We start from the raw sequence: 25,494 nt of genomic DNA on the forward strand, positions 1-25,494 counted from the left end.
CAACAATGCTGCGTATAGAAAATTACCCGTAATTCTGTGTATAGAAAATTACCCATAATGCCGTGTCTATAAAATTATCCGTCATGCCGTCTATAATTATACCATAATGCTTTGTCTATGCAATTACCCATAATACTGCATCTAGAAAATTACCCATGAAGATTTTCTGCCCAGAAAATCACCCATAATGCTGTTCTGCCCTGTCGTGAGTGGGGGGCACGGGGTGGGAGGATGGGGGGAGGATGGGGGGAGCAAGGGCTGGGAGGAGGGGGGAGCAAGGGGTGGGAGGAGGGGGGGCAAGGGGTGGAAGGAGGAGGGGCAAGGGGTGGGAGGAGGGGGGGGCAAGGGGTGGGAGGAGGGGGGCGGCGGCAAGGGGTGGGAGGGGAAAGGGGTGGGAAGAGGGGGGAACAAGGGGTGGGAGGAGAGGGGAGCAAGGGGTGGGAGGAGGGGGGGAGCAAGTGGTGGGAAGAGGGGGGGGAAGGGGTGGGAGGGGAAAGGGGTGGGAGGAGGGGGGGGAGCAAGGGGTGGGAGGAGGGGGGGAGCAAGGGGTGGGAGGAGAGGGGAGCAAGGAGTGGGAGGAGGGGGGGAGCAAGGGGTGGGAGGAGGGGGGGGAGCAAGGGGTGGGAGGAGAGGGGAGCAAGGAGTGGGAGGAGGGGGGGAGCAAGGAGTGGGAGGAGGGGGGGCAAGGGGTGGGAGGAGGGGGGGAGCAAGGGGTGGGAGGAGGGGGGGGGGGCACAGGGTGGGAGGAGAAAGGGGTGGGAGGAGGGAGGGGAAAGGGGTGGGAGGAGGGAGGGGGAAGGGGTGGGAGGAGGGGGGGAGCAAGGGGTGGGAGGAGGGGGGGAGCAAGGGGTGGGAGGAGGGGGGGCAAGGGGTGGGAAGAGGGGGGGCAAGGGGTGGGAGGGGAAAGGGGTGGGAGGAGGAGGGGAGCAAGGGGTGGGAGGAGGGGGGAGCAAGGGGTGGGAGGAGAGGGGGGGGGGGCGAGGGGTGGGAGGGGAAAGGGGTGGGAGGAGGAGGGGAGCAAGGGGTGGGAGGAGGGGGGGAGCAAGGGGTGGGAGGAGGGGGGAGCAAGGGGTGTGCTCCGTGGCAACCGCGGCGGTGGTGACGGCTGGTCACGCAGGCCTAGGACGTGTACGGGTAGCGGCACAGCGCTCTGCCAATGAGCAGGAAGAGCACTCCGGCCAGCACGGCCTGCGGCACGGCCAGCGCGGCCACGATGAACGACCAGCCATAGTGCGCCCCCACCGCGCCGTCGGGGCACGCGGAGCGTGCCGGAGGGGCCACGCCTCCCGCTTCTGCGGACACGTAGCCCTCCAGGGAGACCAGCGCCTCCAGCCACAGCACCAGCAGCAGCAGTACCAGCAGCAACAGCACCCCTGCTCCAGCGGGGGAGGGCGGGGGGAGACACGGGCGTGCACACACAACACACGAGTCGTGATCCACTCGGCCGTGAGAGGTCTCGGAGACTCTGCAGTGTCATTCACGCAAAGTGGATGGGACACATTCATGCAGTGGGTAGTGGATGGCAGGAGGAGATGCGTGTGAGTCAAGGCCGTAGCCATGGAGTCAACATTGGGGGGGACCAAATCTTCCAGGGGGTCTGGGGGTCCCCCCCCCCCCCAGAAAATAAATTTTAATTTGAAAACTAATTTCCTGTCTAAATTTTTTTTTTTTTTACTAACACATAGGATAGACTTTTTATTAATTTTTACAATAATGTCTAATAGTGTATTGTATTTATTACATTGCTCTGTTTTTTTTCTTTTTTCCCTTTTCTTGTTTCATTGTATGTAATGGCAGAGATTAGGGATTGATAAAGTACAACCATAACCACAATCATATAAACAGAAATCTATTGGATAGCAATATTTTATGGGAGACATTTTGAGCATATTTGAATATTGAGGGGGATGTGTCTCTCAATATATATTATAATTACGGCCTTGGTGAGAGTACCTGCGTGGAAAGAGCGGTAGTTTAGCGGTTAGCGCACTGCGATACGAACCCGGCTATCCGAGTTTGTTTCCCGCTCATGATCAACAACAGTGGCAAATATTTAAACCGGTCCAGGGCTTCCCCTAGGTCTACTCAGCCTCAAATGAGTACCTGGCGCTATGTGTAAACATTGCCAATAGGGAGACAAAGGCGGCCAGGCGTGATACTGACCACCCACCCCCTCTTGTGCCATACCGGCCTTCATAGGTTCTACTCGCTAACAGCACTTTCCCCAACAGTCTGTTAAAGCTATACGGGGGACCTTTGTCTTCTTGTCTTTGGGGTTGACATCAGACCCCAAGGCCACGTGTTTAATACTCACACGGGAATCCGCTCTGCTGGTGGATGCAGAGCCCCCCGCTGTGCGTGCCTTGCACAGCGGGGGGCTCCCGCGTGGACCCCTCTACGGGCACCTCGACACGCTGAGTGAGCGACTTGCAAGCGGAAGGATGCGAGTTCAAATCCTGGTTGGGGTGGGCGGTGGTTGACTCAGCCCATCATCCCTACCGCTGTGGTCGTTAAAATAGGTTCCGCTTTGTGGGGAAGTCAACAGCGGTTAGCCTATAGATTCGGCTCTCAGAATCATATATATTTAGACTGGAGTAGGAATCCGATAAGCTATGAAGTTCTTTTCACAGGATGTCCAGTAGGGGTGGGTCAGTAAGTTACAACAAGTCCTACGACGACTATTTTTTTTTTTACCAGGTAACACCCACTGAGCTACGAAGTGGCTTATCACGTGGACATTATCGCAGCCAAATACTCTAAATGCGCGTTTCTAAATGTGGAGGGAAAAACCGGAGGACCCGGAGAAAAGTCGGCACGACCATGGGGAGAGAGACACGCAAACTCCTAATATCGAGGCGTCAGGGTTGGGATTGAACCCATGACTTCCTGTATATCGGGCGAGGTAGTTAACATCTCGCCACCACTGCGCCCTGCAGGGCAACAACGCCTCCCATGCTGATTGAGCGACAGCGAACCGCTCGCTATGCCAGGCCAGCGGTGTCCTCACCAGCGGCGACAAAGATTCCGCCTGCCACCTTGTAGGCCAACGCGCTGTTCTTGGGAGAAGCGCAGATGGCGAGCAGCCCGGCAACCAACACCAGGCCCAGGGCCACGAGCAGCAGCACGGTCCACGACTGGCGCAGGGCTGCAGGGACACGCACACAGACAAAGGTCACCCGTGTAGCCTTTAACAGGCTGTAGGGGAAAGGGCTGTTAGCGAGCACCTATGAAGGCCAGGACAGCACACGAGGGGGTGGGTGGCCAACACCACGCCCGGCCGCATTTATCTCCCCAGTGGCGATGTCAAAACATCTCGCCAGGTACTCATTTGAGGCTGAGTGGACCAAAAGGAGGCCCAGGCCGGGTTCGTGGCGCGAACCGTCGCCGCCTCCCCCGCTCCACACACGCGCGGCGCTAGTGGCCCGCAGAGGGCACCTGGTGGCTCTCCACTTGCGCCCTGTGTGTGAGAGCAACACACGGCAGGGTGTCACCCCTCACTCCGTGTGTGGGGAGTAACACTCGGCAAGGTGTCACCCCTCACCCCGTGTGACTGTAGGGAAATACATTAGTGACCAAGGCTGCACATGGATCTTCTCCTCACTCTTCGCATATGGGTGGAGCCTGGAAATGCATGATCGGGATTGCTCGACGCATTCTCGACTCCATGTTGTGTGATGTCGGGTCCACACGGCTCTCTCACGAGGTCTTGACCACTCTCTTTGCCGAGGTCTCAGCCATAATTAATTCAAGATCCCTGATCCCCGTCTCAACCGACCCGGAGTCACCATTCATCTTGACTCCTGCTACACTTCTTACCCAGAAGACAGACGTGCTCACAGCACCCACCGAGGAGGTCAGCACTGCAGACCTCTACAGACGTCAATGGAGACAAGTGCAGAGCTTCGTCAACACGTTCTGGCATCGCTGGAAAAACGAGTACCTTGCGACACTCCAAGTGCGCAGCAAGTGGCAGTCGAACAGACCAGATATCCAAGGTGACCTCGTCCTACTGAAGGACAACCAAGCCAAACGGAATGAGTGGCCAATGGGCCACATCCTCAAGTCAATTCCCAGTGCTGATGGAAAAGTTCGAAAGGTCGAGGTTATGATAGCGAAGTAAGGTGTCGCAAGAACTTTCGTCAGGCCTATAGCTGAGACAGTACTACTTTACTCTCGCAAAGATTTGGACAAATAATTTGACCCGTTGAAGTTGTTACACATTTGTTTATGAGATAGAAAATAAATGGTGGTATCTCCTAGATACCAGACAGGGAGTGTTCTGCCTCACGGCAGGTGTTTTGCTCCACGGCAAGAGTGGGGGTGTGTGTACACAGGCATTTCCTGTTTTGAGGTTGAGATTGGTCACGTGAACGGGAAGTTACGATTTGACAGTCTTTCAACCACGAGGCTGGCGTCCGCCATTACACAGAGTTCAAAATGGTGCACACATTGCGTCCCAGTGAAGACAGCTGTAACTGTACATTGTGGGACTTTAAGAAGCATTGTCTGTAAGTTCGTTTATGTTTTTATAATATTGGGGATGTTGTTATAATGTTAGAACGACCGTTATAATGCTGTAACTGCCTTTATAATGCTGTTAAATTGTTATGATAAATACGAGGCCTAGTGAACAACGAAGCCTGCAACCTGCCTTATTGTGAATGTTACTTGTAATTTAATAAGTCGAGTCAGACTTGTACTCAAGTAACTATATTGCGATCTTGAGAGCAAGGATGGCGAAATGTCTCATCCATAGTTATATGTAGTGATGTACATTTGGGGTGCAGTGTGATGATTACACGATGTGCCTTTATTTAACACAGTAGCTTATTCTCTTGTATAGCTGTTCAGTACTTATGTAGGTGTCTGGTCCATTCAGGATTTAATGTTGAGTTTCAAGTTATCTAAGACAATGTTATGATGCTGTAGTGTTCATTCATTGTGTGTCTCTGTGTGTCTACGTGTCTGTGTGGCTGTGTGTGTGTCTGTGTGTCTCTGTGTGTGTCTGTGTGTCTATGAGTCTCTATGTGTGTGCGTGTCTATGTGTGTGTGTGTGTCCGGCAAAATAACCCCCTACCTCCTCGCGGTGCCGGACGGGCAACACTGTCGTGGACAGTGTTGTGGGGGGAGGGCCAATGCCCATTGGCCTCTCCCCTCATGGCGTCTGTGACCACCACAGTGGCTAAACGGGGGCTGTGGACGGGTGCGAGGGGCTGGTAACCCCTCCACCTTCAATTCATTACCACGAGACTACGAATTAAACATAAATATGTAACAAATAAGCTTGTGCCGGAGGCCCCGGGGGGGCGGAGCCAGGAGGTTGAATCTTCACCCTCGGGGCTCCTCCAGAAACAACGAAAAACCACTTCGTGTGGCCACATGGAATGTTCGAACGCTCACTGCGGAGGAGAGGCTGCCACTCCTTTGTCGGGAGCTGGACCGGTACCGCCTGGATCTCTGTGGCATTCAAGAGGTCCGGTGGACCGGTTCTGGCTCCTGCCACCATGAGGGGTGAACAGTCCTCCACTCGGGGCAGGAGACTGCCAAACAACAGGGTGTGGCTCTTCTTCTGAACAAAAGAATGAAGGGGGCGTGGGAGCGTGGCGACGAGGTGTGGGAAACTGTAAGCCCCAGAATACTTTGGGCTCGCCTTCCCATCAACCGGAGGCGAGGAGTGGTGGTCGTGGTTACTTATGCCCCCACAGAAGACGAACATCCGTGGAGGGATGCAGGCAAAGCCGATGAGTCAGATGCCTTCTATGACCTCCTGTCACAGGTGCTGGCTAAAGTGGCCACTCGGGACAGAGTCATCTTGTTGGGTGACTTCAATGCCTGAGTTGGTCATGATGCTGGTACCTGGTCTGGAGTGATTGGAAGGCATGGGCCAGATCAGCTCAATAACAACGGTAGGAGGCTGCTAGATTTTTGTGCAGCCCATGGGCTTGTAATTACCAACACGCTCTTCCGGCATCGGCGCATCCACATAACATCATGGATGCATGCCGGGTCCAAGCAAGAACATCTGCTGGACTATATAGTGACGGACCAGCGGATGCGAGCCCATGTCCTTGACACCAGGACCTACCGTGGAGCTGATCTGCCCTCTGACCATCGACTAGTCATCTGTAAGATGCGCCTGCCATTCTTCCACTCCGGTGGTGGGTGTACACCCAGGACCCCATTCCAACCAAAAGTGGCCTGGTTTCAATTAGCTGATGAAAGTTGCAAGCGAGAATTTCATCATCGCTTGCAGCTGGGGTTGGCATCGTCCCCCACTCCTCCTGATGTCGAGGGTAAATGGGCGAGGTTTAGGACTGTGACTCATGCAGCTGCAATGGCTGCCTTGGGTACGCGGTCCAGACCTCCCCAGAAAACCTGGCTGACAGAGGAGGTGTTCAGGTTAGTTGAGAAAAAGCGACAGGCCCACTCTCATTGGCTACAGCATCCCACGTCAGAGAGTGAGGAGGTTTACCGCACCCTTCGCTCGGAGGTTCGAAGAGCCGTAAGGCACTGCAAGGATGGGTGGTGGTCGCGGGTTGCTGAGGAGATGGAGTCTGCCTCAGTGGCCCGTGATCACAAATCACTATTTAATTCCATTAAAAAAGTAACCTGCAGCGCCACACCTATTACCATCATTAGGGGAAAAAACGGTGATCCAATCTCCGACCCCCAGGAACAGGTTTGCAGATTTGCTGAGCATTTCTGTGAGGTCCTGGGGGAGGGGAAATCCCTCAGCCTAGAAAACATCATGGCACAAAGTGGGGATAACCCTGCTGAGGCTGCGGTGCCTCAAATAGTGGAAGAGGTCACCCCCTGTGAGTGGCTGGCTGAGGTGTCATCTGTTGAGGAAGTACTGAAGGCGATCCGGAGTCTGAGACCAGGAAAGGCACCGGGCAGAGATGATCTCCCAAGCGAAATGCTCAGGGTGGGTGGCGTTTGTGCACAGACTGCCCTATATGACATCATAACAACAGTCTGGACCACTGGACGGGTTCCGCAGGATTGGAAGGATGCCCTGGTGGTCCCCCTCTTTAAGAAGGGGGAGCGCACAGACTGTAACAACTACAGGGGCATCTCACTCCTCAGTGTGCCGGGAAAGGTCCTGGCAAGGATTATTCAACATCGCCTTGCTAGGCACGCTGAGGAGAGGCTTGCGGAGCCCCAATGCGGTTTCAGGAAAGGGCAGTCCTGCACAGATGCCATATTTTCTGCCCGTCTGCTACAGCAGAGGTATAGGGAATTCCAACAAAACCTACATCTCTGCTTTATTGACCTGGTCAAGGCCTATGATACCATCAGTAGGCCTGGGCTCTGGGTTGTTCTTCATGCTTTCAGAGTCCCTGACCCTCTGCTCACGATCATTAAGGACCTTCATGATGGTGAGCGGGCCCAGGTAAAACTACGTGGCCGGGAGTCAGAGCCTTTCCCTGTACACCTTGGGGTGTGACAGGGATGTCCTCTGGCTCCAACATTATTTAACATCTATTTTGACCGCGTAGTTCGTGAAGCCTTCAATAACTGTACCGGGGGAATTTCCATTTGGTACAGATATAATGGGAGGCTGATCGATGCCTGGGTGCGATCATGGGATGGCTCCCTATTGGTCAACCACGTTATGTATGCCGATGATTTGGTAATAGCTGCTCATTCAGAAGAGGAGTTGGAGACGCTGCTGCTGAGACTGGAGCGTGCCACTAAGAGGTAGGGCCTTACCATCAGCCCCACCAAAACTAAGCACCTGCCTGGGTATTTTGTACCATCGGACACTCCACCCCCACAACTCCCAATCGGTGATGGGGCAGTAGTGGAGAGAGTGGAGAGTTTCCCATACCTGGGCAGTGTGCTTATCACCGGCTCCAGTTTAACAGCAGAGGTCTCACTCCGAATCAGTCGAGCGGCAATATCTTTCCATCGGTTGCGTAACACTGTGTGGAAGCTACCTGGTCTGTCACTCCGCACGAAGCTTCAGGTCTTCTTGGCCACAGTCATTCCCTCCCTTCTCTACGCTTGCGAAACGTGGACCCCCCTAATGGAGCATCTTCGCCAGTTGGAAACATTTAGGCTGGCCTGCCTACGATCTATCCTGGGTTTAACCAGGCTGGATTGTGTGAGGAGCTCACAAATCCTTGAAAGATCTGGGCAAAGTCCCATTGGTGAGCTCCTCCGGGAGGCAAGGCTGCGTTGGCTGGGTCATGTAGCCCGCATGCCCAGCCACCGCATGCCTAAACAGCTTTTGTTCGGCCGGATCGAGGGGGCTAAACGGGCCCGGCACGGGCTAGAGAAAAGATGGAGTGATGTGGTACAGGAGGACGTGGAGCTGAGTGGATTTGCCGATGACTGGTACCAGCGGTGTCAAGATCGGCCTCTGTGGAGGAGGCTCGTGAAGGACGCTACTGGGCAGTTGGAGGCAGTCGCCCTCCAACAACAACGGAGGGCGGAGGAGCGACGCTCACAACAACGAGCGGAGCGCCGGGTGGATAAAGCACAGAAAGTTGGTACAGTAGGGGGCACAGGTGGTGCATCTTGGTCATCTCGGTCAGTCGACCTGTGGCACCTGGATCTGCCCCGTGACCTCCTGCCAGCGGGCGTTCGACACTTCACGTGGCCTCAAGGTGCACATGGCCTGGCACAAGTGTCGTGGTGACGTCACCGCCACTTAGTGGCGAATGGCGGTTGTTGTTGTTGTTGTTGTGTGTGTCTATGTGTCTCTCTGTATGTGTCTCTGTGTGCCTATGTGTCTGTGTGTGTGTCTATGTGTCTGTGTGTGTTCTCTCTGTGTGTGTCTATGTGTCTGTGTGTGTGTTCTCTCTCTCCCTGTTCTGGGTGTAGAGTCTCTGCGTGTGGAGTCTCTGTATGTCTATGTGTCTGTGTGTGTGTCTCTGTGTGTGTTGTCTGTGTGTCTCTGTGTGTGTCTGTGTGTCTATGTGTCTGTGTGTGTCTGTGTGTGTGTTCTCTCCCTCACTGTTCTGCGTGGGTTTCCTCCGGGGTCTCCGGTTTCCTCCCATAAGATAAAATAATAATAAAAGTTACATACAACGTAACCGGTATTGGCCAAACATGCCAATGCTGAAACATTATAATGTAAATTAACTAAATTGCAAAAATGTCAACCCTTACGGTTTACTCCGTATTCTTGTATAAAGAAATTGAGTTTTTTAGGTCCATATGGCGTACAGGCCTTTCAATATGGGACTTTTTTGTGTTTCTCCCATGTGATGGGACTTTGTAGATGAACGTTGAGATTTATTAGGACACGGGGTGATCAATAATGTTTGAATTGGTCTGTAATAAGGTAGGCACTGATAAGGGGTTGACAGTTATGTAATTGGGATTGCACAGCAGCAGCAGCATCAACATCACTACCCCCTGCAAAAAAACATGGCAGGACCCGCCTGAAAAAGAGTCTTGAGACTCGGCGAGGATTTTTCTGGACAAGCCAGCAGAATAATAATAATATTCCTGCATTGTTGCCTTTGAGCAGCACTCACCGAACAGCTCGTGGCTGTCAGACGTCGAGTTTCCCTGCAACGCTTGGTCCGGCAGGGGGAAGAGGCGTGAGGGTGAACAGTTCTTCCTCCCGTGGGGGGCTGTGGGGAGAGGGGGGGGGACACGGACACGAAAGCGGGAATCGTACAGCTGTAGACCCCCAGAGAGTATTCCATCACCCCCTCTCATCCGGGGCCACGGGGGGTGGGTGGGAGGTTTTATGGGACGCGGAGTCCGTGGGGGGACAGCTCGCGCGCGTCAGCAGGGCTCCACGGGGTCAACTTTCGTTCCCAGGGGCCGAACGAGAAACTTCCCAGCGTGGAGGGAGGGCGGGGCTTTGAGGTGGTCCAAGAATTCCAAGCTTTTTAAAACGGGTCCCCCTACATGAATAAAATATACTGACGCATTCAATTAATTTCTTCTGGTGAATGTCAATAAAATGCAAATGCTTGGGGGTGGTCTGAAGGAATCGGGGGGGGGACGATCGATTCCCCCCTCTCCCCGCCGCGGGTCCCTTGGATCCACTACTCACAGCACGAGCATTGCGGTCGCGCGCCCCCACGACTCACAGCGTTGTGCGGCGAGCGGTTGCGCAGTTGTTGGTGCACAGCTCTATGTAGGGCGATCGTAAACCCGGCGAACCGAGTTCAGCTCCTGTTTCGTGGCCGATGTCAGTGAGCGGTTTCACTTTAAATCGAGGACCCGATGGTTGCCGACTGCACGTCGCCACGGTGGCGAGATGTTAACTACCTCGCCTGGTATACAAGAGGTCGTGATTTCGATCCCGACCCTGACGCCTGTTATTTGGATTTTGCATGTCTCTCTCATCGTGGTCGCGTGGATTTTTACATCCGAGCCTTCCGGTTTTTCCCTCCATATTCAGAAGCACGCGTTTAGAGTATTTGGCTGCTATACATGTACACGTGACGAGCCACTTCGTTGATCTGTCATTTGTGATGGCCAGGTCGCTTCTTACCTGGTAAAATAAAAAAAAAAATCGCTTAAATAATACAAAAAATATCCCAGAGCTGCGAGTGGAGTGAGGTGAATACTCTCTCGGGTTCACGTTCATTCTAGAACGGTGCAATTGTTATTCCCTGGGGGTGGCACTATCCGCCAGTAAATGTGGAATGTTGGGCCCAACGTTGGACACAACGTTGGTTCAAAGGTACCAACCAACCAACGCTTTACTGGGATGGCCGGATATCTAACCTACAAGCGGAAGTAAGTCGCGAGTTCACAACCTGGTGCAGGGGTCGAATCAGCCCATCATCAATCTGACGTTGATAAAAATGAGTACCATTTCGCATAAGTCTGCAGTAGCCGTCCGGTATAGTTTTTCGTCCCATCATAGGAATATGGAATTCCCAGCACCTGAGATGCAGCACGGCCCAATACTCACTCTTACAGATTGGGTGGCATGAGGCACGCTGTTCTGCGACAGAGCCACCCACGAGCTGATTAATATTAATTGCGTCTTTGCTTGCTGTCATGAAACAGATTAAACAGATTATCTTTATTAGCGCTTCTCATTTTCATAATTACAATATTTTGATTGCAGTGGAAGGCATCTGAGATGCAACACAACTCTAAACAAGTAAAGAGTCGACAAGACGTGATGTGCCGTGATGATGTCCCATGCGACTTGGTGGCAGAGGGACATTCCAGCGAGGGCGCTCAATCGCGATGCTGGATCGGGGGAGTCGTGCCACAGCTGCTGGGCTCGCTCGCCCTGGACGGCCGTGTCTCATTGACCCCCCCCCCCCCACACATACAGCTGTGCAACAACAAACCCCAACCTCTCAGACAGTTCATCCGAAGCTGCTTCTTCGCACAAACGCCCCGTGACATGACGGAGCCGCCGAGGCGAGCGTGTGCGTCCACGCTGCGTGGGGGGCGCGACCCCGCCGCCAACACCGCCCGGCTGACGCTGCGACAGCCGCCACAGCTCTTGTTGCACGTGAGACGACATGACGACGAGGAGGAGGTGGAGGAGAAGGTGGCGGTGGTGGTGATACCCGTGCACCACGTGGGTGGGGGGCTCTCTGTGATTCGCTCCATAGCGACCAGACTCGGCAATTCAGCACCCCCCCCTCCCCCCCGTGGCGAGTGCACGGGCGGGCCGAGGTGCGGGGGAACTGGCGGTGGACTCACCCAGCCAGAAGTTCCAGAGGCTGCCGCGGTTGTCCTCCCCCGAGATCCAGCAGCGGAAGAAGAAGCCCTCGTGGAGGAAGAAGGCGTCGCGGTGCTCCTCAGCGCCCTGCTGCTGCCCGCCAGCACCGCCCGTGGTCTCCGCACTCAGCGCCGCATCCTGCAGAGAGATCGGCAGCAGCAGCGGCGGCCGCTCGCTGGGCGAGTGCGGGCACTTGGCCCCACGCCACGGGAACCCCCCACGTCAGGGGAACCCCCCCCGCCCCCCCCCCCCAGGTCTCGAGTTGGTTTCGTGCGACCCAGGTGAGAACTCAAAACGACCACAGCGTGAGTCTAATTCGTGAGAGTTGAGCTGGGTCACCACGATGATGAAGGCAATCACGTGACAAAAAGAAAGACCAAGTACGGCAATGAAGCGAATGGATATGAGAACAACAACAAACACAGCCAAATAGAATTCAGAGCCAACGCAAGAACATTGAAATCAACCGAAAAACAATTGCATTGCAGAATAAATTGAAAACGAGGCACAATCGGAGTCCTAACAACATTCCCGGTAACAAAGATGGCTCATGAGTAAAATGAAGTTGTAGAAACATCGCAATGGATTCGGGTGATTACTGCGCTCGTGAGTAAACAGACAAGAATGTGACAGCATAAGTTCTTTATGATGACTTTGATAGCAGTCTGATACTTAAGATATCCATCCAGTACGTGGGCAGCGTGTCAGGGTTCACGGAGGGGTCGTTAGCAAGCCGTACATCTGGAACACAGAGCACCTCCTGCTATTCCAACTGAACTATTAAACTAGTTTTATTTACCAGGCAAGGCCCACTGAGCGATGTAGCTCCTTTTCAGAAGTGGCCTGACCACAAATGGTAGCCCAGTGAAGTGGCTTATCACGTAGACATTTAGAGCAGCCAAATACTGTGGCGAGATGTTAACTACCTGCTACCCGAGGCCCTGCTGTCCGAACGAGGTTACACCAGGCCCTGCCGTCTGTACGAGATCGCACCTGGCCCTGCGTGCGCCGCGTGCCCCTCATAGCGGGCACGCCGCGCCCGCGCCAGACTGGCACCGACCAGCCCACGGTCGCAACCCGAGACCCCCCCCCCCACGCACGGGAGCACGCGCGTCTCACGGAGCAGGGCTCCCAGAAGGGGCCTCGCTGCGAGAGCTGGGCTCTTGTCAACAGCTCATGATGCTGGGTGTCAACTACATTGAAACGTCGTGCAGATTTGTCAAAAACGTAGCTTTCTCTTCAACATTACTCCCGCGGTTCGCTGAAAAAAAGTATCAATTGGTACATTTGCCCTCGTGACGACTTGATTTGATAGGCTCAGTCGGGTGGTGGAGGGTTATTGTTAAAACATTGATCTTATACCTTCAGGATCGAATAAAAAACAAATGCTTTATGAAAAATTATTTGTGAATTATGAAATTATGAAATCATATAATTGGCATACCGTCAATTGCAGTTTCTAAAGCAACCGTTTAATGGGGGAAAACATTTTTTGTTTATAACTTTAATTCCTGAGTTGTATGATTTCATGAAAATGTTGTCAGGGTTATGTCCACGACCACCTGCCGAGCCCTCTCGTCGCCAACGGAGGTGTCCAGGGCCTCCAATGCTGCCACGGGCGCGCTGGGCTTGGTGGGGAGTTGCCACCTGTCCTGGTTTTCCCGGACGTTGTTGCTATGCGATGCACTTCTAAATCTACATTGAAAACTAATTTCTTTAGAACTGAATTTTTGTGTTTAGCTTGTTGTCCTTCCCCCCGCACCTCCGATTAGCACGGTTGGTTACATAGGGTGCGAAAGAAGTTTCTACATACATACATTGTTGAGGTGGCTACTTGTCCTTGGACATCTGTGAGTCTTCCCAGGACATTAAAAGTCCCGGTATTGTCATTTAAATATAAAAAAACAATATTACACTACTAGGTAGATCTCCCCACGTTCTGGCATTGTGAAATATTCCTCTTCCCACGACACGCCATGGGTTTTTTGTTGTTGTACCTCGGAGGTTTCAAACCCGATCCGTGTGGGTTAGAGGTCAGGGCCTCATCTTGCTCAGGGAATACCGCGAGTTCCCAGGATGTGAGCTATCGCATGGCGCTGTCACGCAGATCGATGGCCCCCTGCACGGCGCCACGCGCATCCCCGTATCTCTGCTCATGGTCAGAGGCTTCTGGTGCAGAAAAAAAGTCCGCGAGCCAAGAAGGCAACACCCATGCTAATGTAATGTAGTAACTCGGCGGGAGACGACTTCACGGGTAACACACTCTTTATTTCACCAAACTCGTTCACAGGTGACTAACACCTACTTTGTATCTCGGGTGACAAACACCCACTTAGTATCTCGGGTGACAAACACCCACTTAGTATCTCGGGTGACAAACACCCACTTAGCTACTTGGCGACTAACGCCCACTGAGCTACTCGGATGACCAACATCCACTTAGTATCTCGGGTGACAAACACCCACTTAGCTACTCGGCGACTAACGCCACTGAGCTACTCGGATGACCAACATCCACTTAGCTACTCGGCGACTAACGCCACTGAGCTACTCGGGACACTCCCTGCCCGGGGTATCCGTCTCGACTGTGGGTCCCCAGCCCGACCCACGGGGGCGTCGGACCCCGGGTCCCACAGCCTCGCCTCCGAGCCACACAGGGCCCCGGTCCCCACAAGGACGGCGGGACTAGGGGTCTCGGGGCACTAGGTCTTCAGCTCCGTCTTCGGGTCTTCAACTGGGTAACTCTTTTCGAGTGCTCTCGCGCGTCCCCCTTTATACCCCACCTGCGGACGTCGCTGCGAGCACCCACTTATTCGACCAATCGCTGGGCGCTGGCTACGATCCTCTTTTCCCACATCTCATCGTGCCTCACCACCCACGCCGCGCCGCCCCGTCATCTGTCACTCCCGGCGCGCGCGTCCACACCACGCCCACAACGCGTGCCCAACCCCGCACCCCGCGCCGCCCCGTGATCCATCACTGTCACAGTCGGCGCACGTCAATACCACCACTACATCACCCCCTACCACATAGCTCGCAGCCGACCCGGCTGCTATAAAAATATACAAACCGCCCTATGTGCCCCGTAACACAACACAACAACAAGAACAACAACTAACGTAACAACACAACACGACGCGAACACTACCATCCGCAACCATCAACCAATGCCACCGCGACAATAGAACAATATATACAAACCGGCGAGTGACAATAGCAATGTGTATGCAGAAAGGAAAATAAATGGACAACATTTTTTTTTTTCTTTCGACTCGTGCGGTGTCCCCTTCTTTCCGAGCGTCCCTACAATGGGACAATACCCCGGCAGAGGGGAACACCGGGCGAGCTCGGTGTAGAGAAAAAAACGTCTTCATGAAAATTGTTGAGCCCTAGCCCGAGTCCGCCTTGCCGGTCCGTCGTACGGCACCAGACGCGGTTGAACGTCCGGTGGTGCCGGCGGTTCAGGAAGACATCGGCCAGGCATCGAGGACCCGTGCGTGCCCCGGGGTTCAGGCTCCCGACGGTCAGCAGCCGTCAAGCCCGAGGCACCTGGGGGTGGGTCAGGTGGAGACACGTGAGGATCAGCCTGCGACACCTCCCTCCCCGAGTCGACGGTCACATCACACGCCCGGTCGTCACGGCACAGAACGGGGTCACACGGTGCCGCATAGGGCTTCAGTCGGGAGGGGTGCACATACCAACGGCGTTTCCCCCATTTAATCTGTATACTCTGGGGTCGTGCAACCCGCACAATTTCCACCGGTCCCCTCCAAGGTCTCAACAACTTGGGGGACGTAGCCAACGGTGCATGTGGACAATGCAGCCAGGCCTTATCGCCCGGTTTCCAATCATGCGTATGCACCCTCCGCTCATGCAATCTCTCGTTCGCAATTTGCCGCGACCGCGAATTCAACCTCGCCGCCTCCCGCGCTTCAGTCAATTTGGCGATATTAAATTTGATGTGGTCTGCCAATTTAGATTTTGCACGTGGCTGGGAAATCCCCAGTTGGACGTCCATGGCCGGATCGGCCTCCCGCCCATACATAAGAAAAAATGGGGAAAACCCCGTCGCCGCATGAGGGGCCATTCGATAGGCCGCAAGTACCCCCGGCACCTGTAAGTCCCAATCAACCTGATCGTCGCAGACCTGTTGGCACAACATAGACGTAATCGTCCTGTTCAGACGCTCAACCATCCCGTCAGTCTGCGGGTGGTAGGGGGAAGTACGCACTTTCTTTGTACCCAACAGGTCGCACACCTCGCGCAACAAAACGCTCGAAAAATTCTTTCCTTGATCCGTCAGCAAGCGTTCGGGGGCGCCCTTGTCCAAAACATAACCCTGGACAAAGGCGTCCGCCACCGCCGCAGCCGACTGGTTGGCGAGCGGCCATGCCATAGGCCATCGGGTGAAGTATTCCACGCCAACCAGCAGGAACCTATTTCCCCTTGGTGTAGCCGGAAAGGGCCCCAAGATGTCCAACGCTACCAATTCGTTTATACGCGAAACCTGAATGGATTGCAGCGGTGGATTAGCTGCCAATGGTGGCGGTTTCCTTTTGGCGCACCCTACGCATCCCTTAAGAATATTCGCCACGTCGTTACCCATCCCCGGCCAATAATAGTCTCGCTGGATTAGGGCGAGCGTTTTGTGAAAACCCAGATGCATGAGCCGTTCATGAGCTGCCAGAACAACCCTACCCCGCATAGCAACAGGCACAACGAGCACGTGACGCCGGGACATGTTGTCCCACTTCATCAAAAGGCCCTGTCTGCACACCCAGGAACCGACCCGCGCCTCCCCTAGCTCGGGAGCGCCAACTTTCCGACGTAGCGTAAGTAGGGAGCTGTCGGACATCTGGAGACGGCCCCACTCAACGAGGGGCAACGACAACAGCGAATCCCTCCCCGTGGGGGCGTCCTCTCCCGGGGTGTCAGAGGCGGCGAGCGCAACTCCCGGGGTGCTGGCGACCGGGGGTTTGCACCGCGCCGATCCCAACAAACATGTGCAGTCCGTGCACGGAGGCAACCGCGACAAGGCGTCCGCATTTGAGTGTCGCAATCCCTTGCGGTAAATCGTCGTGAATTGGTAGTCCTGAAGGACTTCCAACCATCGGGACAATTGGCCCGATGGCTGTGCCACGCGCATAGCGTATTGTAGAGCCGAATGGTCCGTACGGACCGTAAAATGACGGCCGTAAAGATACGGCCTGAATTGCTGTGTAAAAAACACAATCGCTAACAATTCACGACGAGTTACGCAATAGCGTTGTTCGGCGGGGGAAAGAACTCTACTACCGTAGGCGACCACCCGTTCAACCCCCCCGACCACCTGTGAGAGCACCCCCCCGATACCCGTGTTGCTGGCGTCTGTGTCAAGCAAAAACGGTTGTGTGAAATCGGGGTAACACAAGGGGGGAGCCTGCACCAAGGCGTCACGAAGGGAGCAGAACGCAGCCTCCTCTTCCGCCCCCCAGTGAAACCTCACACCCTTAGCCGTCAAAGCGTGCAGGGGCCTGGCTATGGTGGCAAATTGCTTGACAAAACGACGGTAATAGGAGGCGAAACCAATGAAACTGCGAACCTCCGTGACCGAGGTTGGCGTTGGCCATGAGCTGACGCAATGCGTCTTAGCAGGGTCCGTCGAGATCCCTGAACGACTCACGATATGGCCCAAATACCTGACCGATTCCCGAAGCAGAAAACATTTAGCCGGTTTAAATTTAAGCTTAGCGGAACGCATCCTGAGGAACACCGCTCTCAGTCGCTGGAGGTGCTCCTCGAAAGTCCGACTAAAGACGATGATATCGTCGAGATAAATCAAACAGGTATCCCATTGGAGGCCCGACAAAACCAATTCCATGAGTCTCTGGAACGTGGCGGGAGCGGAATGTAAGCCCATGGGCAAACGGTTGAATTCAAATAGGCCACCAGGTGTCCGGAAAGCAGTTTTAGGTTTAGACTCGTTATCGAGTGGCAATTGCCAAAATCCAGAAAGCAGATCGAGTGTGGAAAAAAACTGTGCTCCCGCCAAGGCATCCAGCGACTCATCCATCCTGGGGAGCGGATACGCATCCGCCATCGAGATTTTGTTTAAGCGGCGGAAATCGACACAAAACCGCAAGGACCCGTCCTGTTTCTTTACTAGAACAATAGGAGCACCCCACGGACTAGAAGAGGGCGAAATGATATCGGCCGCCAACATATCATTAACCGCCGATTGCACATGTTCCTTCTCGGCTGGGCTGAGCCGGAAGGGATTCTGACGAATAGGGGCCGCGTCCCCTGTAGCTATGTGGTGGCGCAACAGGTCAGTGCAGCCGATATCGTACTTATGTTTGCTGAACACATCAGCAAACTCGAGTAGCAACCCCCTCAATGCTCCCAATTGCACCTCGGACAAGTTAGCAGAACCGGCACACAACGAGTCCAACCACTCAGTCCCCTCATCACTTGGAGGATGCGACTTGACAGTGAAATCTGCTTGAGCCACGAGCCGTTCCTCAACGGGTAGCGGCGCGGCGTGAGCCAGCACCGTTCCCTGCGCAATTACGGCCGGCCGCGACCCCGTATTCAGGACCATTACGAACGGCTCACTGTCCCCTCTCACCATGGTTTGAGCAACCGCTAAGTCGAGGCCCCTTCTGGCCCTGTTAGACGGCCCCAACAGCACCCCCTGTGCCTCCGCACCCACCTCGAGTGGCTTCCTGAACCGAAGGGGTACTAACATTTGCGATCCCGGGGGCACCCGTACAGTGTGAGTTGCCAGCGCCTGCACCGTCGCACAAACCGTGCGCATTTTTGTAGGGCCCGTCAAGAACGCAACCCGCCGACCTGACGGAAGCTCTATGCAGGCCTGATCTATAAGAATTTTGATGGGCATTTTGGACAAAAAGTCCGTACCTAGCAAACAGGGAACGGCCAGCGATGATGATACAAAAATAGGGCCCGCCAATTTGATGTCACCAATGCAAATAGTCGCCCGAATCTGGCCGATGATCCCCAGGGATCCCCCATTCGCCGCATAAAATGGCACGTCTACTGGCAGAAGGGGTCTACTTTGGACGGGAAGAATGTTATAAATAAGGTCCGAGATGATGGTGGCCGACGCACCCGTGTCAACAAGCACCCGGACCTCAACCCCGTCAATGAACCCCGTTACCACGGACGACCCGGCCGACGCAGCCACGATCCTGTGGGCCAATTCGGACCACTCGACTGCTTGCGGGCCGCGTACGGACCCCCCTCGCCGAAATGAACCCCCGGCACCCAGCCGCGAACCCCCCACCGCCAAGCGGCGACCCGAATGTGCCGTGTTTGTGGACCGAACGTGTGAGGTGCCGCGACTTGCCGGGTTTTGTTGGGATGACTTGTGGCCCTGGTCGTCGTCCCGACGTGGTCCTGTGGCGCGCTGACGCGGGGCCCGGCACCCGGCTGCGACGTGACCCCGAAGGCCGCAGTTGTAGCAGACGACGGACGTCGTAGGTTTCGGTTGCTCCAGCTTGCGGGGTGAACGTGTGGGCGAACGACCTCCCGTTCTCCACTCCCCCGGACGCGATGCAGCGAAGGCCTGCTCCTGATCCGCAGCTGGCTGAGGTTCGGCGATCGTGGCGGCCAGTGCCGCGTTCCCCGCCCATTTGCAGACGACCCCCGGCTTGCGTTTGAGGACCTCGTACGCGTGAATGCTCGTGGCGATCGCCAGGGAGCAGATATCCATCTCGTCCGCCACATTGATGGGGACCCCCAACTCGTGGGCCAACGCCAGCAGCTGCTCCGTCACCATGGCGTCCTTCCCCTCCTTATCCATGCGGGGAAAAGCTGCGTCCGCCAAGGCGAGTAGTGCCGTGCGATAGGCGAGCGTCGTTTCTCCAGCCACCTTCCGCCGATCGTAGAACTGGTGGCGACACGTGGAGGGCGGCCCGAACACCTTCGCCATCAGGTGTAGTGCGGCCTGGAGCATAGAGCGGGACGACCTTGCAGCAGATGTGAAGGCTGCAAGCGCGTCGTCGTCAAGCATCGCTGGCAACGCACGCAGGGCAGTGGTGTCGGACCACCCCGACATCTCCTGATGAGCGAGGAACCTTCGTTGGAAAGCTCCCCAGTCGCCCCCATCCGCCTTGAACGCCGACAGCGCGGGCAATCTTTGCTGGAGGACCCGATCGTCGTCGACGTCGGAGAGATTTTCCCGCGCTCCGCTGTAGTTGTGTAAAATGTCGGCTCGGTTGTCAGGCGCAAAATGGAGAGCTCCGGCGCGCGCTGATGACGTGGGCTGCGCTGAGCGGAGGTGTCCGGCCACGTGGCGTCCGTCTTTCCCGCCAATCGGTGGCGGCCCCCCAAAAACGGCGGCAACTTCCAGACTTTTGGCGCGAAGCGCCTTTTGGCGGGATTCCTCCAACGTCGCTTCCTCCACCAACCCCGCAGCCGTTTTTCCGCTCGCCGGAACGGAGATGTCGGCCAAGACAGCGGCGGCGGCGAGTAGCAACTCCGCCAACCGGGAGTGCGCGTCTTGGAGGCTGGTGTCGGAGGCAAGCGGAGCGTCGGCCATCTCCGCGAAGGGCTGCATCGGCGGCAACTCCTCGTCCTCTCCTCCCGAGGTTGGTGTCCCCGGTACGCCGTCGTCTTCCCGACCTCGCTCGTGGGTACGGGTAGTCTTCCTCGTGTCCATTCTTCTTGAAGACAGGTTCACTTCTGACGCCAGTTGTAATGTAGTAACTCGGCGGGAGACGACTTCACGGGTAACACACTCTTTATTTCACCAAACTCGTTCACAGGTGACTAACACCTACTTTGTATCTCGGGTGACAAACACCCACTTAGTATCTCGGGTGACAAACACCCACTTAGTATCTCGGGTGACAAACACCCACTTAGCTACTTGGCGACTAACGCCCACTGAGCTACTCGGATGACCAACATCCACTTAGTATCTCGGGTGACAAACACCCACTTAGCTACTCGGCGACTAACGCCACTGAGCTACTCGGATGACCAACATCCACTTAGCTACTCGGCGACTAACGCCACTGAGCTACTCGGGACACTCCCTGCCCGGGGTATCCGTCTCGACTGTGGGTCCCCAGCCCGACCCACGGGGGCGTCGGACCCCGGGTCCCACAGCCTCGCCTCCGAGCCACACAGGGCCCCGGTCCCCACAAGGACGGCGGGACTAGGGGTCTCGGGGCACTAGGTCTTCAGCTCCGTCTTCGGGTCTTCAACTGGGTAACTCTTTTCGAGTGCTCTCGCGCGTCCCCCTTTATACCCCACCTGCGGACGTCGCTGCGAGCACCCACTTATTCGACCAATCGCTGGGCGCTGGCTACGATCCTCTTTTCCCACATCTCATCGTGCCTCACCACCCACGCCGCGCCGCCCCGTCATCTGTCACTCCCGGCGCGCGCGTCCACACCACGCCCACAACGCGTGCCCAACCCCGCACCCCGCGCCGCCCCGTGATCCATCACTGTCACAGTCGGCGCACGTCAATACCACCACTACACTAACATGGCCACTGTTCGTGATGTCATCGCTCCGTGTGTCGTTCAGCCAGTCCCAGCCCGAGGTAACTCGCTGACCCGCCCGTACTGGACATCTGTGATGAAGAGCTTTATAGCTGATCAGATTCCTCCGCAAGTCCAAGTAAAGATTCTGATTCTAAAGTTCAGTCAGTTAAAACATTCTAGATATAGCGTTCAGTTGACATTAGGACTACACGGCTTGATTGTTCACCGCTGAGGAGAGAGGTATCGGGCGAGGCGTTCTATTTCCAGACGACCTTGCGAGGGTATCCCCCATGGTACGAGCAGAGGGATGCAGACGCAAGGCTGCAGGCAGGTGGCGGAAGGGGTTTTCCCAAACATTTTGAGCCGACGGTAGCCACTCCACCAGGCACTGTGATGATTCTTTCCGGCGGATATCTCATGATCAACAATTAGCCGGATGGTACACTGTAATAGGGGTGTATAAACCGATAAACGTTAATTTGATTGACGACGATGCGTTATTGCGTTCGTTAAGAATTAACAAATTCTTGTCAGTTGACGTCTAGTTTGTTCCGTTATTACGTTTTTTTTCCCCGCTATTACAATCCCAAATTAATATTTTTTGGGTGGGAAAAAAAAGCTAAATACCATAGAGTAAATGCACGTTGTGTGGTTTGTCTGCGTGTGCATTGTATACGGTTCCAGGCTGTTTGCCTAGCCGCTGCGTATTGTCGCCTCACCGCTCATTGTATGAACTGTGTATGTTGAACTTCTTTCGCCCCATATGCAGCCAACCGTGTTAATCGGAGGTGCAGGGGAAGGATAACAAACTAAACGAAAAAATCAGTTCTAAAGACCTAACTAGAAAACTATAGACAGACATACAAGCAGACAGAACAAGGACACAGAGAGAGGACACATATCGGCACAGAGAGAGGGGTCGTTTCTGTGACGGTCCCTTAAATATAGAGAGGGGGGGCGGGGACGGAGAGAGGGAGGGGGCAGAGAAAATTAGCATATCAATGAGTGGACGGCAACGTGTTGCTGCTGCGCAAGTAAGATGACGACGTGGCACGGCACGCAAGCTTGAAAATTAGGAGAAAGGCACACTAAAATTAAATAACCTCGCAAAATATCGAAATGTGATGTAATGCAACACAGAGAGTCGGTCAACACACAATTAACGCATAGCCTGGTTGATTACGTATTTCAAAGATTGCTAAGTTAGAATTTAAGTGTGAAAATTCCAAAGAGAGGACACAGGCAGAGAGAACAAATAGCCAGAAAGAGAAAAAAGATAAGCTTAAAACTTCCCCGTAGAAGTGGTTCAATCTTAATTTTGGAGCTTTCGTGACTGCAGGAATTATTCTTTGGTTCTTTCGGTTAAGTCACGTCTAAAGATAAAATAATAAATTAAAATAATAGCGACGTTAATAGCGACGACGGCAGCAGCCAGAAGCCGCTGCTGTGAGGATGTCGACCAGAGTTTACAGACCAAGGCGCGGAGATCAGCCTGCGGTTCGTTGACCACGCGGCTCCGTCCCTTGTCCTTACACGATTATGATTCTTCGTTTATTTGTGGTTAAGGCCAGGGCCGTCCGTGGGGGTGAAGGGGGGGGGGGCAGGGAAAATCCCACCGTGTGGGCCCCCCCTATGCATTCAAATTAAAGCGGAAGTATGACATCTTACACCGTGATGTTGAAGCACGGGGGGGGGGGGGGGGCAAGCGCGGGGCCCGGGGCGGTCAGCCCCAGATTCGCCGTACCCTAGGGACGCAGGCCACGCAGTGATCTTGTCACTTTGGTGTCGTTAAGACCTTCTGACACCCGACACGGCCAAGACAAAGTCAACTGTACAAGCATTTAACGACGCGCCAATCGTTATTGATTCAGAACAAAACATTTCCAGGATCTTTATTCTGACTTCCTAGACCGTGCGCTGAAGATGCTGGACACAGTTCTACGCTGAGCGTCGCGCATCTAAATCGCTGCTTTATCTTGCCGTGAGGATCGTTCTTCAGCTCACCCGGCGAGCGGGCTGAAGCAATCATTAGCGTTGGCGCGCTGAATACTTGCACACCACGTGACAATTCAATTTGGCTGTGTCGAGTAGTGGAGGGTCTCAATGACACGGGCACACTGACACACGGACACACGGACGCACTGACGCACTGACACACGGACACACGTGCACACTGACACACGGACACACGGACACACAGACACACGTGCACACTGACACACTGACACACGTGCACACGTGCACAATGACACACTGACACACGTGCACACAGACACACTGACACACGTGCACACTGACACACGTGCACACTGACACACTGACACACGTGCACACGGACACACTGACACACTGACACACGTGCACACGGACACACTGACACACGTGCACACTGACACACGTGCACACTGACACACGGACACACGAACAGTCGGGGGCCGCTGGGAGCCACTGACCGTGGGCGCCGCGGCGATGGCGACGGCCGTCGCGTTGGGCCCGGGCGGCGCGGGGCAGAGTTTGGTGACGAGCAGCCAATAGTCGGTGCCGAACGCCAGCAGGGCGAAGAAGGCCGCCCCCGCCGCCAGCAGCGCGGCGATGAACGTGGCGACGCTGAAGCTCACCGTGGCAGCTCCCCTCCCCATCGTGGTGCTCCCGATCGGCGTTGGCGGCGGCGGCGGCGGTGATTCCGATCACACAGGGGGACAACCACCACGGTGGCGATTCCTCTTCCTAGTTGTCATCGTTTGGAAAGGAGAATGAGTCGTCGTGTTTGATGAGAATGATTCGTGATTGATAAGAATGATTCGTGATTGATAAGAATGAGTCGTGATTGATAAGAATGCGTTGTGGTTGATAAGAATGAGTTGAGTTTGTTAAGAATGAGTTGTGAATGAGTTGAGGTGTCAAGGGGAGCGCTTGCCTCATCGCATCTCAACACAGTTAGAAGGGGGCACCCCCAGTGGCAGCTGTCCCAACAGACGCGTACAGACACCACATCAGCCACAAAGCCATCGTTCTCGGGCTCAGCTCACAGTATTGAAGTGCTCCGTGCCATCCGCTCACTTATCACGCCACTGATTTGTGCCAAATATCTCAATGCAGCACCCTCGTGAAAATGAGTCTTGAGACTCGGTGTTATTTTCCCCCCTCCCCGAGATCAACCCACGATGGCGATTGCTGCCGGTATAAATACTTCAAATCTAGAATAAAATACTTTGGTTTGAGACGTGAAGCTCACGGTGCACGCGTTACACGATTTGTTGGTGCCCGCCTGGTCCCGGCAGCCACTGGAGGCGCTCCCGTTCACCGCGACCATCCACTGCTGGACGAGGAGGCGGGGGGGGGTGACCATACTTCACCACGCTGGTCAGTGCGGGTTGGTGAAGCTAATCGGCGAGCACAGACGTATTTGGAGCACAGTAGATCCCTCTGCTACCCACATTGCCCAGCAGCAACAGCAGCAGCAGCCTATAACACCTGGTATTAAATGCATGTTGGTCACCCATACACGCTTAGCTTCCGCTCAGACGCTTTCTGGGTGATGTTGTTGGTTATAGGCTAATGTGAGATGCATAGTCGAGTAAACAACAAGACGAGCAGATGAGTGAGGCGCAGAGTGAACGACTTCCCCACAGAGTGGTACTCAAATTTAATGACCCCGGAGAGAGGGACGATGATGCGCTGAGCCGCCCCCACAGCCAAGGTTTGAACTTGCAACCTCCCAAATGCGCGCCGCTCGCTCGACCGCTGAGCCACGCCACGAGTACAACACCTCGACACATTCATCAGCAACAGTAGGCGACGTTTCGGCCAATGGACCCTTATTCATAGCGCACAGTTGATTCTCTGTTCACCAGGCTACGAAGGAATGGGGGTCCCGTCCACTCTCCGCCACAGCCCCCCCCCCACACGCGCGCCCCGCGGCGCAGGCCAGGGAGCTCCACACGCACCTGCAGTGGCCGAGGAGCTCCGCGTGCCTCCTGAGTTGTGGCCGCCGCGTCCTCCTCTCGCGGGGCTGCGCGAGCCGCCTGGAGCGTTTCAGATGTCGCGGAGCCGAGGATGAGGGGCTGTGGTGAGGATGGCGAGGCCTGGCTGACTCGGGGTGAGGCTGACACGGGGTCTGGCTGTCACGGGGTGAGAGTGGCGATGCTGGTGAGGCTGCGAGTCGTGGTCGAGGTGGGGCCGCTATTTTGGGACTGGTGGCGGGCGGGTGGTCGGGGCGAGCCGCTGGGGTACCTGGCATGCAGCAGCAGCAGCGGTGGCGACTCCCTCCGCACTCTCCCCACTTCCCCACAGCCAAACTTGGACTTAAACTCCGAGAGGGAGAGGGAGGGAGCCGCC

General features: G+C 55.1%; 1 protein-coding gene across 2 annotated transcripts; it reads right to left on the reverse strand.

The window, feature by feature from the left end:
* Window positions 1-992: 992 nt before the first annotated feature.
* Window positions 993-25,494, reverse strand: TMEM182 (transmembrane protein 182). 2 transcript variants are annotated; one of them, XM_078877208.1, is made up of 7 exons: window positions 25,390-25,494; window positions 25,104-25,277; window positions 23,610-23,883; window positions 11,641-11,797; window positions 9,489-9,587; window positions 3,008-3,145; window positions 993-1,373 (listed from the first exon to the last, which is right to left on the reverse strand). In XM_078877208.1, exons 3-7 carry the CDS (start codon window positions 23,793-23,795, stop codon window positions 1,120-1,122), a joined length of 834 nt encoding a protein of 277 aa, XP_078733334.1. In that variant the 5' UTR covers window positions 23,796-23,883; window positions 25,104-25,277; window positions 25,390-25,494; the 3' UTR covers window positions 993-1,119. The 2 variants fall into 2 exon arrangements, with proteins under 2 accessions (XP_078733334.1, XP_078733335.1); XM_078877209.1 differs by lacking the exons at window positions 25,104-25,277; window positions 25,390-25,494 and adding an exon at window positions 24,074-24,111.

Source organism: Lampetra fluviatilis, chromosome 47, assembly GCF_964198595.1.
Source record: "Lampetra fluviatilis chromosome 47, kcLamFluv1.1, whole genome shotgun sequence".
In the NCBI taxonomy this organism is placed as follows: Eukaryota; Metazoa; Chordata; class Hyperoartia; order Petromyzontiformes; family Petromyzontidae; genus Lampetra; species Lampetra fluviatilis.

Bases quoted from the DNA above. Each gene is read 5' to 3' on its own strand.
- TMEM182 (XM_078877208.1), bottom strand. From the start codon at position 23,795: ATGGGGAGGGGAGCTGCCACGGTGAGCTTCAGCGTCGCCACGTTCATC. The intron at 9,588-11,640 runs GTGAGTCCACCG...CTCTCCCCACAG, and splicing joins CCTCTGGAACTTCTGGCTGG to CCCCCCACGGGAGGAAGAAC. The intron at 3,146-9,488 runs GTGAGTGCTGCT...GTGTCCCTGCAG, and splicing joins TGACAGCCACGAGCTGTTCG to CCCTGCGCCAGTCGTGGACC.